The sequence below is a fragment of the Oryctolagus cuniculus genome, chromosome 1 (genome assembly GCF_964237555.1).
Source record: "Oryctolagus cuniculus chromosome 1, mOryCun1.1, whole genome shotgun sequence".
Classification (NCBI taxonomy): domain Eukaryota; kingdom Metazoa; phylum Chordata; class Mammalia; order Lagomorpha; family Leporidae; genus Oryctolagus; species Oryctolagus cuniculus.
The window spans coordinates 122,589,303-122,602,667 of NC_091432.1; the positions used below are offsets into that span (position 1 = coordinate 122,589,303).

The 13,365-nt window shown below is 45.8% G+C and overlaps 1 protein-coding gene across 6 annotated transcripts in view; it reads right to left on the minus strand.

The window, feature by feature from the left end:
* Positions 1-223: 223 nt before the first annotated feature.
* The window catches only part of ARHGAP32 (Rho GTPase activating protein 32), a 318,668-nt gene continuing 305,526 nt past the window's right edge, over positions 224-13,365 (minus strand). For all 6 annotated transcript variants that reach the window (XM_070048333.1, XM_070048334.1, XM_070048328.1 and 3 more), the window contains 4 exons: positions 12,576-12,647; positions 9,220-10,101; positions 7,544-8,535; positions 224-6,212 (listed from right to left, as the gene is read on the minus strand). In XM_070048333.1, coding sequence (XP_069904434.1) covers positions 3,960-6,212; positions 7,544-8,535; positions 9,220-10,101; positions 12,576-12,647 — 4,199 coding nt within the window. In that variant the 3' untranslated portion in view covers positions 224-3,959. The remainder of the gene's footprint in view (positions 6,213-7,543; positions 8,536-9,219; positions 10,102-12,575; positions 12,648-13,365) is intronic.

The window sequence follows — 13,365 nt, forward strand, 5'->3', positions numbered from 1 at the left end:
GTTGACCTGGGGCACATCTGGCCAGGCAGTGCACTGAGAAAAATAGATAAAAACCAAACCAAACAAAAACACAGGGGGCGGTTCTACCCCTTTCCTCAGATAATATCCCTGTGGGTGTAACAGGCCGTGTCACACACAACCCACTTCTTTTGGTCCAAATTACTCCCCATCTGTTTACTACAGTTCATATTAGGTAAAAAAGGAAACACAATACACACAGAAGTCTGTTTTAACCTGAAATAATTCTGTTGATATTTGAATTGCTTTCAGTGGGACATTTGCTTTAAACCACAAGGTATCTCCAAGTACAAAACCCCTTCTCCCCCACCCCCCAACCAACCAACCAACCAACCAAAACCCAAAACCCACAACTCAGCTTCAAATAAGTTTGGAAGAAATGAGGCTCTAAATATTTACATACAGGGCAAGAAATAAATCACAAAACTATTTACAAAAATACATAAGCTTATATGCATTAACAATTTACACCAGTTCACAAAAAATATTAAAACGTAAAAAAAAAAACCCACTATATAAATTAACGTTAAGAACTCAAAAGTATGACCTAAGACTTCCTAGGATGCTTCTCTCATGCAGGTCATGGTTGAAAAATCAGGTTTTGCTATCTCAGAATCTAAACTGTAAAACAACCATTTTTATTCTTTGAACATTAACAGTACTTATCAGGTAAGGAATAAAGACCCTCTGCGCACACTGACACCGTCTTGCACACGTTACGACACACCATGCCTGACACCTCCGGGACACACAGCACTGAGATTCACATGCCTCTCACCATTTGGAAGTCACCTTCTGACACACCTTCTCTCTCTCAACTGATCTCCCTGCACACTCTGCCCAGGCGAGACTCTGCTAACGTTACCACATGGGTGACGGACAGGGCTGGACAGAAACTGGACTTGGCAGACTCCTGCTTTAACTAAAGGGGCAAATTTCAAGTTTACAATAGATATGTTATTACTGCTTAAAGCATGACAACCCACTGTACCCCTCTCATGTTAAAGGCCCCTCTTTACATAGTTAGCCCTAAAAATGTTCAACCTGACCCTAAATTTTAAAAAATGCTTTGCTAGTATAAGAAACGTGCAGGCCCTACCCTTGGGACCAACCCAGGAACTTTCATGTTTAAAAGGAAAGTGAATATATTAAGAAATAAGGCTCAGATAAAATCTGTTAAGAAGAAAATGGCATCTCTGGGGCTGGTAGGAAAGTTTCCAGCCAGAGCGCCAGGGCCTACATAGTAAATACTTCAAACTACACTAAGGAATCAGACCTGAATCTGAAGACATGGCTCCGAGAACATCGAAAGGATGATGGGTATCATGCATAAGGCAGCTCCAGTCCCTTGATGGCAATGCTCCATGGCAGCACTTGAAGGCAGTAGCATTCACCGGCCCTACCTGTGAAGTCACACCGCAGGGGAACGACGCTGAGGTAAGCGGCTCAGTGATTTGCCATCCGATGTCTACCCCACAGGATCAGACAGGGAAAACGTGGGCAGGGTCTTTTAGACCACCGAATCCAAAGTTAAGGCTCTTGCTACATACACTGTGCGAAACACCTCTAGACTGCATCTAAAGTGTGTGTTTCAACACTTCTGTAATTGGAGTCACCATTCTCGATTCAAAATATTTACCTGATACTTCAAAACCCACAGTACTATTAATAAAGGAGTGTTTCTGAGGAATTAACCTTCACATTTATAAAAGAGACTTTAGCTTCAGGAGTGAACAATGTGTGTGACAACAAACCCACAGATATGAAAGCTGCACTGGCCTTCCTGTGCCACTTCATTTTGGACCCTCAGTTACTACAGCCATGTGCACACCAGCTCCTCTTCCCAACCGCCACTGTTGGTGAGAAGCTGCAGGGCTGGTGTGCTCTCCAAGGGACAGAGTTGCCTACTTGACAAAAAGATGATCATGGTTAAAAGATAAAATTGCTACATAATCACCGAAGAGCCAAGTCCAGTATGTAGCAGTGGACGTGCCCGTGTGCCAAGGGGAACTTTCCTACCAGACCTTCCAACATTCTGACTCTACGCGAGCTGGGCTTCCACCTCCCATGTGAAGGCCTAACCTCCCACAGACCTTGTCCCTTATCACCGTCTCAAGAGTGCTACCATGGTCTTTATTTCAGCCCTCCAATTAACTCTGGGAAACAAAAGAAGACCTTATAGAGTACTTCCAGATACAAATTGTGTTGTTCTTAAAACTTTTTCTTTTACTAAATATAAATTCTTATAATGTAATGACTTTTTCGCAACAATAGCAGCATGATTTTAGCCTCTTAAAAATTTTCTTCCTTTGCCCTAAATAAAAGTTAATTCCAAGTTCTAAAAAGCCAGAGCAGCAACCATCCATTAAATGGAATGAAATCTCCTAGTGTCTTCTATAAAGTGAGTATTTAAAATGTATGAATGTATAAAACTCAAGTATTATTAAGAGTTATGGAATGAAATGATAACCTAACCTTAGATTGTAAATTCAGGACTGCCTTGCTGGTCTAGCCTGGTGTATCTGTGGCAAGGTGGACTCAGGAAACAGAATGGAGTTGAGCTAGAGAGGTGTCCTTTTCTTACTATAATAAGGAATGAAGCTTTCAAAACAGAGTCACATGTCCACGAAGTTATAAAGAGCTGTACCTGAAATGCTGGTGTAATGACAGTTATGTTAAGACTGATCTCAGAAGCCCAGAGGAAGTGAAGTCTATGTACCTGCTCGGGACATAAATGGCAGTTGCCTGGGAAAGCCAACCACTGAAGAGGGGCTGTGTAGAAGTGGTTATTGCGGGAACTAGCAGTTTCCTAACAGACAACACAGCTACATTCCCAGGGATCCTGTATCCTGGCTCAGAAACAAAATTTAACATGTAAATTTACGGCCAAGATAAATAATGCAGGTTTATCCAAACCATGTTGATTTTTTTTAATTAAAGAAAAAAAAAAAACAAGCTGCTAATTTAGGAGAACAAATGGGGTTTGAAATATTTGCATTGAGATTCTCATTTACCAAACATTGTTGAGCATGAAACCCCTGAAGACAGGCAAGGCATTCAAAGCACTGACAACAGCTTTCTGGTGCTAACACAGTGCAATGACAATGCGAGCTTCACTTTCTCCCACCTAAGAAGTTTCCTTAAATTCTAACTTAAACAAACAAACAAACAAAATAACCTTTCTGCAGTGGCACGAGCCTGTTCTTGAACTGTGAGGAACAAGCATGAAAAGAAAGACTGGGAAGAACATACAGTTCAGCCTGAGTCGAACGGTCCCACGTTTTATGATGACTCTTGAGTATGTTTAATTTAAAGATGGCCTTCCTTTTTACCGTAATGCTTCTAATAGTCTGACTGATTGATCTGAAGGACCAAAGAGCTTCCTCCCACTCTCATCTAACACACAAGCCCCTTCTCAGCCAGGGCTAATGAAGGAGAAGAGTGGAGCATCCCACTGGGCAAGCTGTGTAGCTGCAGAAGGGGGAACACAACAGTAAGTGCCCGAGCCCACCAGGAAACAGATGCAAACTGCTCTGGACTTGCTAGCAAAGACTAAGAAGCCAAGAGAGAGTTAGGTTCAAATTCAGCTATAGGCAGCCCTCAGGCTCTTACAAATTAGCCCTATGTGGCAAGTGTGGTCTCTGACAAAGTTTTCACTCAGTTTCCAACACAATGCTTTACAATCATTCAGCTCGCTTTTAAAAGACAAAAATGATACAGTCTATAGATGGAAGAGGTGGTAATGAGGCAGGGAAGTGGGGGGGGGGGAGATGCTGATTTGTTTACTTTTATTATGTTTTTTAAATGTGACCAGGGGGTTGTAGCATTTTTTTTTGTTTTTTGTTTTTTTTTGTTTTGTTTTTTAATCTTTTTGGTTATTGAAAAAAATAGACCAGTCCACTGTCCAGCAGAGACTGCTTCAACTCTATTGCTCCCAGGGCTCATTCTGCGTGGACCTGTGTTTCAGGATGCTGCAAGGCCAGCTCTGTGGGCAGGAAGGCCCCCTGGCCCAAAGCTGTCGCATATGTCCTGCTCTGTGGATGGGGAAAGCCAGGGGGCACGTACGTCCCCAGACCTCCCCCTCCAAAGCCCCCCCTCTGGTGCTGAGGCAGGGAGTGGTAATCCTCCAGGTTGTCATACTGGGACATGACAGTCATATTGCTCTGGCGCTTGCCATGTGTTTGGTATGGGTACAGCACACTGGGGTCCCTCTCCACGTTCTGGGTGTGATGGAGTTTGAGGCTGTGACTCCTCTCGGGTTTAGGAGGTGGGACCGTGGACTGCGTGAAGTGCTCTTCCTCCTTGTAGCAGTCTCTGGGGTGTTTCTCTGAGGCCGGAGGCTGCCTGGCTCGAGGCCGCTCCAGCTCTTTGGGAAGCCTCACCTCCTTGTGGTTCAGTCTCAGAGACTCCGGACCGGGTGGGCCATGTTTCCCTGCAGAGTTATGGTAGCTCCCTGGCTCCGACGTGTCTGGAATTCCTTTGGGCCCGTAATCTAACTGTCCAGCTCCCTGCAGGAAAGGAGCCCCATTTTTCGACTCACATAACTGCCTGTGGCTTGCTTCCTGATGTGCCCTGTGCTCAGGGAGGCTGCAACCCATGTCGTGAAGCTTCCTGCTCCTCAGGCTGCTCTGCTTCTGTGGGAGAGAGGGTTTCTCTCCCTGCGCGCTGCCATAGCCTGCGTGGCTGTGGGTTCTGTCTAACTCTGGCTCTGTGTGCTTCCTGTAGAAGCGGTCATCTCCCTCGGGACTGATGACCTTGGCTGGGCGCCGCCCCTCCTTGCCCTCTGCCACCGAAAGAAGTCCAGTTTTCCCAGGATCTGACTTGCTGCGCAGATGGATGACGTAGATCCCACCCAGGTCATCTTGCACAGCTGGAGTCATGTTATCATACTGCGACATGACAGGCCCTTTCACCTTCTGCCGAGCACGGCTCTCTCTCCGGATGGACTGCATGCGGTACTTTTCCATGTCTTCAAGATCCCAAGAGGCATAGGTGTGCTTTACATCAGCAGCTGGCGGCATGTTGACTACATGATGGTCATTGCTGGAGAAATAGCCGGTCATGTTGGCCCGTGGACGAGGAGGCAACCCAGCATAACCGTACAGGCTCTTCCCTTGCAGCCTAGGATTGTAGAAAGCAAAATCGCGAGTGGGTAGGCGGTGGAGGGGTCTCAGCTGCACTGTGCTGTAGGCATCCACATCACACAGGGCCCCGTCTGGACTGTAGTAGGAGCCAGCAGCAGAACTGGAATAGGGGCTATACCGGTAGTGGACCCGTCCGTTCTCAAAGTAAGGCTGAAGCTGAGTTACGTGATAATCTGAGCGGGCCTGGGAAGACTGGTATGGCTTATACTGGTACAGGGGTCTGGGGCAGTAGGCTGGCTCATCATCTGGGGGAACCTCTGTCCGTGAAATGGGAACAGAGCGAATCATGGAAGATGGGGGTGCGTGGAGAGACTGGACCCTCCGGATGGTAGGGTATGGTGGAATATCTTCAGGGTAACAAGTACTCCTAACAGAAGAGCTCGACACATACTCGACCCGGCTGCATGGCTTGGAGTGGTGTACAGATGCGTTTCTTCCTGGGGCCACATAGGTGTTGTAACGAGGCCCCACAGAGGCTGGTGGCTCTGATCTGGCACCATACACTTGGTGTTGCTCCACTTTATTGTGATGTGGAGGTACACTCTGGGGACGGTACTGGCAGTTTGGAGTCATACTGAAATGCAAACAGTTTTCCGGACCAAAGGGTTCGGTGGTGACATCAGGCCTAGCGAAGGAGGAGGAGTACACTATTTTCTGAGCAGCATGCTTAGGCTGTAGCACAGGAGGTGGCAAAGGCATCCCGTCATCTACAGAGGCCGATGAAGAAGTGACAAAGGAGTGGTAATTTGGACTGCTGGTGGCATCAGCACTGTTGGAGTGCATGACAGCAGCGAGCTTACTCTCTGCCGTCCTGGCAGGGGGTACGGGTGCAGCAAAGCCACAGGAGTGCACGGGGACAGACTCGGCTCGCAGGTGCAGCAGTGGGGCCCTGGCGCTGTCCCGCACTTTCTCAGGCAGGCCTGGCTGGAGAGCAGCGGTAGCCATGGGACACTGGGCAGCAGTACTACCATCACTGACAAAGACAGGTGTAGGCTCATCCAGAGCTCGGGGTTCAGGTGGCCTCTCTGGAGCTGGAACTATACCTTGAACCTAATGAAAGATGACAATATTATGAGTGTTATGCCTCCCATGGAGCCAAATACTACTATATCTGTAACTCACAAGTAGAGGCTATTTTAGCCATTTGGAACTTTTCTCAAGCTACACGGTTGCATTGGACCTGTCCCCACTAGCAGGAAAAGAAGGCCTATACTACCATTTGGCACAAAAGCCATCGCCACTTTTGGAGGACAGTCCAAAGTTTTCTCGTTTATGATAGATTTTAAATGTGACTTAACATTGACTATGACATCATCTTCACTTAAGACAAAAACAGATTTAAAATAGTACTGCTGAACTTAAAAATATTTGTATATACCCAGGCTATTGGCCTAGCTTAGTCTCAATACCAGGAATATCTTGTCAAGAGTTGATTCTGTCAAATGGAGAGATTTCTGAAGTGACTCACAGCAGCACGGTCAGCAGCTTTAAGAGCCCAAATACAGGGAAGAGTGATACAGTGACCCTTCGAAGGAGGCATTCAAGGCAAAGGTTACTATTCCTCCTCCACCTCCTACTCTACCTCATCTACAGACTCCTGGGCCTAGTTTGATCCTCACAGCAATGCTTCAAATCTGCTATTCCTGACAAGTAGCTGCTAAAAGTAGCATCCTTCACTAGGACTAGAAACTAAGTCCTTCCTGTTTAAGGTGACCACCAGGCACCAAGGGCACTTTTTTTAAGAATTAGAAAATGGGGAAGAAACTTCAGCATTCTGCATAACACATTCTCTCATCCAAGACTGCTTGACTGTGGAGCAATCATCTGGTTACTGTTGAGAAAATAACAAAGAATCCCAAGGCACTATCATCTCCAATACTTCCAAAGAAGTCTGCAAGGCAGAGAAACTTAGAAGCATCTTGAGAATTAAGTATCTGCATTGTGCAGATGTGAGTAATTGGCAGACAGTGTTAAATAACTTGCCCAAAGTCACAGTAAGTCAGTGATGGAGCTGGGAAATAAAACAAACAAAACAGCAACAGCAACAAAAACAGGTGCTATCCTGACATCTAGAGCCCTTGGGTCTCCTTTACTCAGGATCTCTCAGTGTCCTGTGAACAGTCTTGATGCTTTAGGAAGGAAAGGAAGCAGGCACAGTTAAGCAAGAGTTCCACCTGGTAACTGCTTCTTTCTCCAAGAGAAAATCAGCAACAAAGTTAAGGCAGATTCCAAGAACACAGGGAAACTATTTCATGGAAACCCGCCAGAGGACTTAAAAGTCAGTGTCGGATCTGACTCAAAGATAACAACGCTCCCTGCTGGAAGATGACATACCTTTGGGAAAAGAGTATTTCATCTCCCTGACTTCCTCCCCTTCTTACCTTGTGAGAGTTACTTAATCCTATACCGGCTGCTGCTTGTACTTGCCCCGCGACAGGTAGCTGCTCTGTTGACCTCTGGGAGGGAGGTGGGGGAAGGGGCCGGTTAGTTCTCTGTGTGCGCTGGAGGGTTGCAGCAGTAAAGCCAGTGGCAGCAAAGCCAGCAGCAGTGGACTGTTCAACCACATCCCAGTTGGCTTCTCTGGGGCTTATTTCAGCTGCTGCTGGAGTGGTTGTCATGTAAGCCACGGGGGCTATGCTGGTATTATCTTCGGGGGTCCTGGAAGGAGGGTAGGTTATGTCCCTAGGCAAATCAGAAGGTGTGGGAGCTTTGTCTGCAGGTTCTAAAGGGTGATGGGTCTTATCCACGCTTGCACCGAGAAAAGGAGGAGGCTGATCCCCGCTGTAGAAACAGGCTGGAGGCTGTTGCTGATCTGCGAAGGAGACAGTCGGCACACTGGTCTTCCCTGACTGTTCTTCAGGGAAACTCGTGTGATCGTCACACCGCTCTGAGTCTGGTACAACCAAAGTGACTCTGGCCTTTTCTGGGGCCCCAGACACATGGGATCGCTGTGGCTGCTCCCCTGCTATGTGTACCTGGTGGAGCTGCTCCCCAGGCTCAGCTGTGCTGGAAGGAGGCTCCTCACCAGCTGCAGACTCCTGGGGAGGCACGTCGCAGTCCCCTGGCACATGGCCCTGCAGCTGGGACTGATCTGCTGATCGATCCGCTTGGAAATAGGCTTTATCTAGAGCAACGCTGGAGTAGGAACTGGGAAAGGCGTCTTCAGCTGCAGCCACTGCAATGTCTCCGTAATTTGTGTAGCCAGTCTGGGAAATCCCGGGTCTCTTCAGTGACTGCGTTGAAGCTTGCTGTGCAGACTCAGCTAATGCTAGCGCCAACATTCGGGCGACATTTTTCGGAGGTGGTGGTGGTGGGATAAGAGAGACTGAACTGACAGGAACGGAATCCTGAGGGGGGTCATGGGTAACTGCTCCTAGTGGGAAATTGGGAAAAAAAATGAGAGTGAAAAGGTAACTTATGTTAGCCTATATGGAAAGCCAAACACTCCCCATTTGATCATTAAAAAACAGATGCCTTCCATATTTCACAATGGCAATCCATGATCTTCCATCCCACATGCAAATGCTGTAGAAAACACATCTGCTTCCGAAGAAAACCTAAAGCAGTGTTTAGAAAGACTGCAATCTCCTCTTGAGTTGCTATAGAGATGGGGGTGGAAAAAAGCAAACCCTCACCTGGCTCAGAGAGGACTGCTTAGAAAACAGGCTTCAAGTGCTTGCAGATTAAGAACAGTTTCTAACATCCGAGGCTGTAGGCTGGCTTGCTAACTTGTAAGGCTACCATAAAGGTATTTTATTACAAGGGAAAATATACTCAAGAGCTATGAATGTGTGCAAAAATCATCCTTGAATTCTGACTGTCCAAAGAGATAAGGGGACTTTTGTGAAGGTCTGAGGCAGGACTACTGTCTCTGTGGGGAGTTTTGTTCCACTGGCTTTTAATGTAGGGCTTTGAGCCATTAGCACCTCCCAGAAAAGCATCCTCTTTGATTACAGACTAGCTGTGGAGCAAATTTCTCCCTTACAAGGCACAGGTGGTACACAGGATCAAAGATCCCTCTTAACTTAAAGAAAGAACGGAGGAAAACAAACGATACCTGTCTGAGTCTGTCCAGCAGCCACAGCCTTGCTCTGACTGCTGGAGACAGACTGCTCCTCCTTCCCTGGCAACTCTATTTCTTCAGCAGCCGCCTGGCCCAGGGGCTGGACGTCAGATTCGCATCCTTCTTGGGCCTCCCTCTCACTTGTTTTCATCTTTACTATCTGGGTGGGGGATCTATTTGTGACATCACTTTCTTCAACACTTCTGTCCCAGGTCGGAGACGATGTGTTCTGAGCTGCAGGATTTGAGACTGCACCAATGACTTCTGACACCAGAGGTGGAAGGGTCACTGCAACTGGCTCAGATATGTTCATAGAAGGTGATTTGCTTAATTTCCTTCCCAGCTTTGGAGAGAAAGCGTAGACAACCTTTTCTGTAAACGAGGATGGCTTGGAGGGCTTCTCTTCAGTTGGGCTCAAGTCCAGAGTAAAGAACGGACTCAGCTTCTCCTGAAGAGGAGAGACAGGTTCAGAGCTTGCAGTGCTTCCGGGCGTCTGAGACTGGCTACCACCTGCTTCTCCATCCTTTTTACTGGCACAGGACTTATCCTTGGAGTATCCTAGTGAATCTAAAAAGGAAATACTGCTCTCCAGACATTCTGATTCAGGCTTGGGAGGACTACACTGGAAGGACATTGGGTCAAAATCCAAGCTGGCTACTCCGATGTCCGGGGGGCTCAAGTCAACATCCTCGGCTGAATGAGGAGACACCAGGGCTGGAATGTGGAGCAGCCCGACCTCCTCCTCCTCACTCTCATTGTCGTGCGGCAGATTGTCATAGGAATTGCAGCGGTTCCCCAGCATCTCTCCGTTAAAAGAGGCAGACAGAGCGTCACTGCTGGATCTGGGTCTTCTGGGTCGGAAGAGCTTGGAGTCACCTGGTGAAAACAGACAACAGCGTCAAAGCACGAACGTCACGGCACACACAATGCCAGGAGACGCCACCTACACAGAACAGCAGTAACTTACTCCATGGGGCAAGAAATGCCACGTATAATTTTCTGCCTAGAAATCGTCTCTCAGTGTGCACAGGTCATTTCAACTTAGAACCACCCAACTCCCAAGCCCAGTGCTAACTAATAAACACATCTGATATAATCAGAGGAAGAATGCAGCATTGTGTGCGCTGGATGAAACAGAGACTCGGAACTCTTAAGACTCTATTACTAGTCCAACACTGACTCTCGGTGTGACTTTGGGCAAGTTTTTCATTTCTTTGTCTAATTTTATTCCCAAACTTACACATGACTTGTGAGGTAGAATTATAACTTGAAGTAGCACTTTAGATATGTAACAGTAAGAAGGTTGTTTTTTTTGGTGGGGAAATGTCTTTATAATATCCACATTTTTCAAAAAAATTCTCTTCTAAGAAAATCTTCACAAACACATAGAATATTTACATGTGTTTTAGGACTCCTTTCAGATATTTAAAAATAATCTCATTTTTCTCTCTAAAAGAACAGGCTTTATGTTCCTCAAGTGTAGAAGAACATATGTGATCCTGATAAAGTACAACTGGTGAAAAGGGAACCTCCATTCCATTAGAAAAATGACAGCTGGCATAATGAACATGTACTGTATCAAGGCAGAAACTAACACAAATACATTCACTAATATACTGAGCATTATAAAACTAATCCCCACCCCAAAATTATTTTCTGCTGAACATTAGCATCTACCCAAACCGCCACACAGATTTTGTAGATTCTGGACTGGAGTTTCACTGAGAATCTTGGAAAACTGGCCAGCAAGATGTAAGCCCCTGAAAGTGATGTGGGAGAACCCCTTGAATCACAAGCAAAGCTGGTAGTCTATGAAGAGCTAGCAGTTAATGCTTTTAAATGAAGACAAGAAATCTGAACAGGATGATGAGAGCCCAGGATACTTCCAAAGAGCATGATTTGAAGATCATGACTTGAGACATCAAAGTATCTATCACCAGTTTTGCAAAAATGACCTGCTTTCTAGTCCCAACGCACAGGCCAAACATCAAGTAAAGGGTGTTCTGTTGCACTTTGCATGTTTTTTTTTTTTTATAAATAAATAACTTATTCCAAATTAACACTGTGAAGTAATTTCTTATTCTACAAATTAATAGAACTGCAGCTATAATCAAACTTATCCTAAACAGAAAATTCAGCATAAAGTTCGTTTTATAATTCTTTTTCAAGTTCTGTTGCAATCAACCCTTTTTCACTATTTACCATGAAATTTGGGTCCCCATATAAATGGATTCAGTTCAAGTTGCCTTCTTCAGGTGGTAATTATCCTCAGAAAAATTAATGACATTTCTGTTTTCAACCTGATCTATGAAATTTAACACCATGTTAAGCCATTTGCATGACAAAATACTGGTCCAAATAACAAAATGGCTTAATGTTGTACTTTTTTTTTTTTTATTTGACAGATAGAGTTAGACAGTGAGAGAGAGAGACAGAGAGAAAGGTCTTCCTTCCATTGGTTCATCCCCCAAATGGCCGCCATGGCCAGAGCTATGCTGATCCGAAGCCAGGAGCCAGGTGCTTCTTCCTGGTCTCCCACCTGGGTGCAGACACACAAGCACTTGGGCCATCCTCCACTGCCTTCCCGGGCCACAGCAGAGAGCTGGACTGGAAGAGGAGCAACCGGAACTAGAACCCGGCGCCCATATGGGATGCCGGCACTGCAGGTGGAGGATTAACCAAGTGAGCCACCGCGGTGGCCCCTAATGTTGTACTTTTTTTTTTTTTTGACAGGCAGAGTGGACAGTGAGAGAGACAGAGAGAAAGGTCTTCCTTTTGCCGTTGGTTCACCCTCCAATGGCCACCACGGCCAGTGCGCTGCGGCCGGCACACAGCGCTGATCCGATGGCAGGAGCCAGGTACTTATCCTGGTCTCCCATGGGGTGCAGGGCCCAAGCACTTGGGCCATCCTCCACTGCACTCCCTGGCCACAGCAGAGAGCTGACCTGGAAGAGGGGCAACTGGGACAGAATCCGGTGCCCCGACCGGGACTAGAACACTGTGTGCCGGCACCGCTTGGTGGAGGATTAGCCTAGTGAGCCGCGGCGCCGGCCAATGTTGTACTTTTAACATGGTGCTCCCGTAGTGAAACGTAAAGAAGAAAAGCGCAATAACACCAATTTTCAATAGGTTATAATAAATATGAATGGTTAACTTAAACATCTCAGCTATTTTTATATAAACTCAACAGCAATTATGCCAGAAGTGAAAACAGTAAGACTACATCCATATTAAAACATCAATAAATTTCAGTCTGAACAATACTAAATTGATATTAAAATATACTCAAATGGCTGTGTTCTTTTATGCAACATAGCACACAATAAAACGATGGATTCCTTCCATCTTACCATCAACTGCATGGAGAGAAGTAAGAGATTCCTCACTTTTAGCTGAACGGAGGGCTCCCTCTGCCCTGCCACCTGAAGAATCAAAACCAGACAGTGTGAAGTTGTGACATCTGTTGCACGTGTAGCAAATAAAGGATCAGCATTTTTCCCTGACTCATGCTGACACTTCCAAGAATTAGTAGCTGTGCCTTTGGTGGTCATATTCAATTTGCTGTTGTACTGTTTTCACTACGGAAAGTTTTTTTAGAGTTTTTATTTAATGAATACAAGTTTCATAGGTACAGCTTTTAGGAATATAGTGGTTCTTCCCCCCATTCCCACACTCCCACCCTTTCTCCCATTCCACCTCCTACTTCCGCTCCCATTCTATTCTTCATTAAGATTCATTTTTAATTGACTTTATATACAGAAGATAAACTCTATACTAAGTAGAGATTTCAACAGCTTACAGCACACAAAGTATAAAGTACAGTTTGAAGAGGACAAGTTTTACCATTAATTCTCATAGTATACCTCATTAAGTACAGAGGTCCAACATGGGGAGTAAATGAACAGTGACTCCTGTTGTTGATTTAACAGCTGCCAAGGCTATGGAAGCCTTTTGAGTCCACAAACTCTGATGGTATTTAGACAGGACCATATGCAAATTTTGGAAAGGATTCTGAACTTGATTCTAAAGGATTATGAACCTGAGCACAGAGATGAACTAAAAGACTTTTCTTTCTTGTTTATTTCCTGAAGACAAATATCATATCTTAAGAAGGCATTGTACTGAATTAGAAAGACCTTA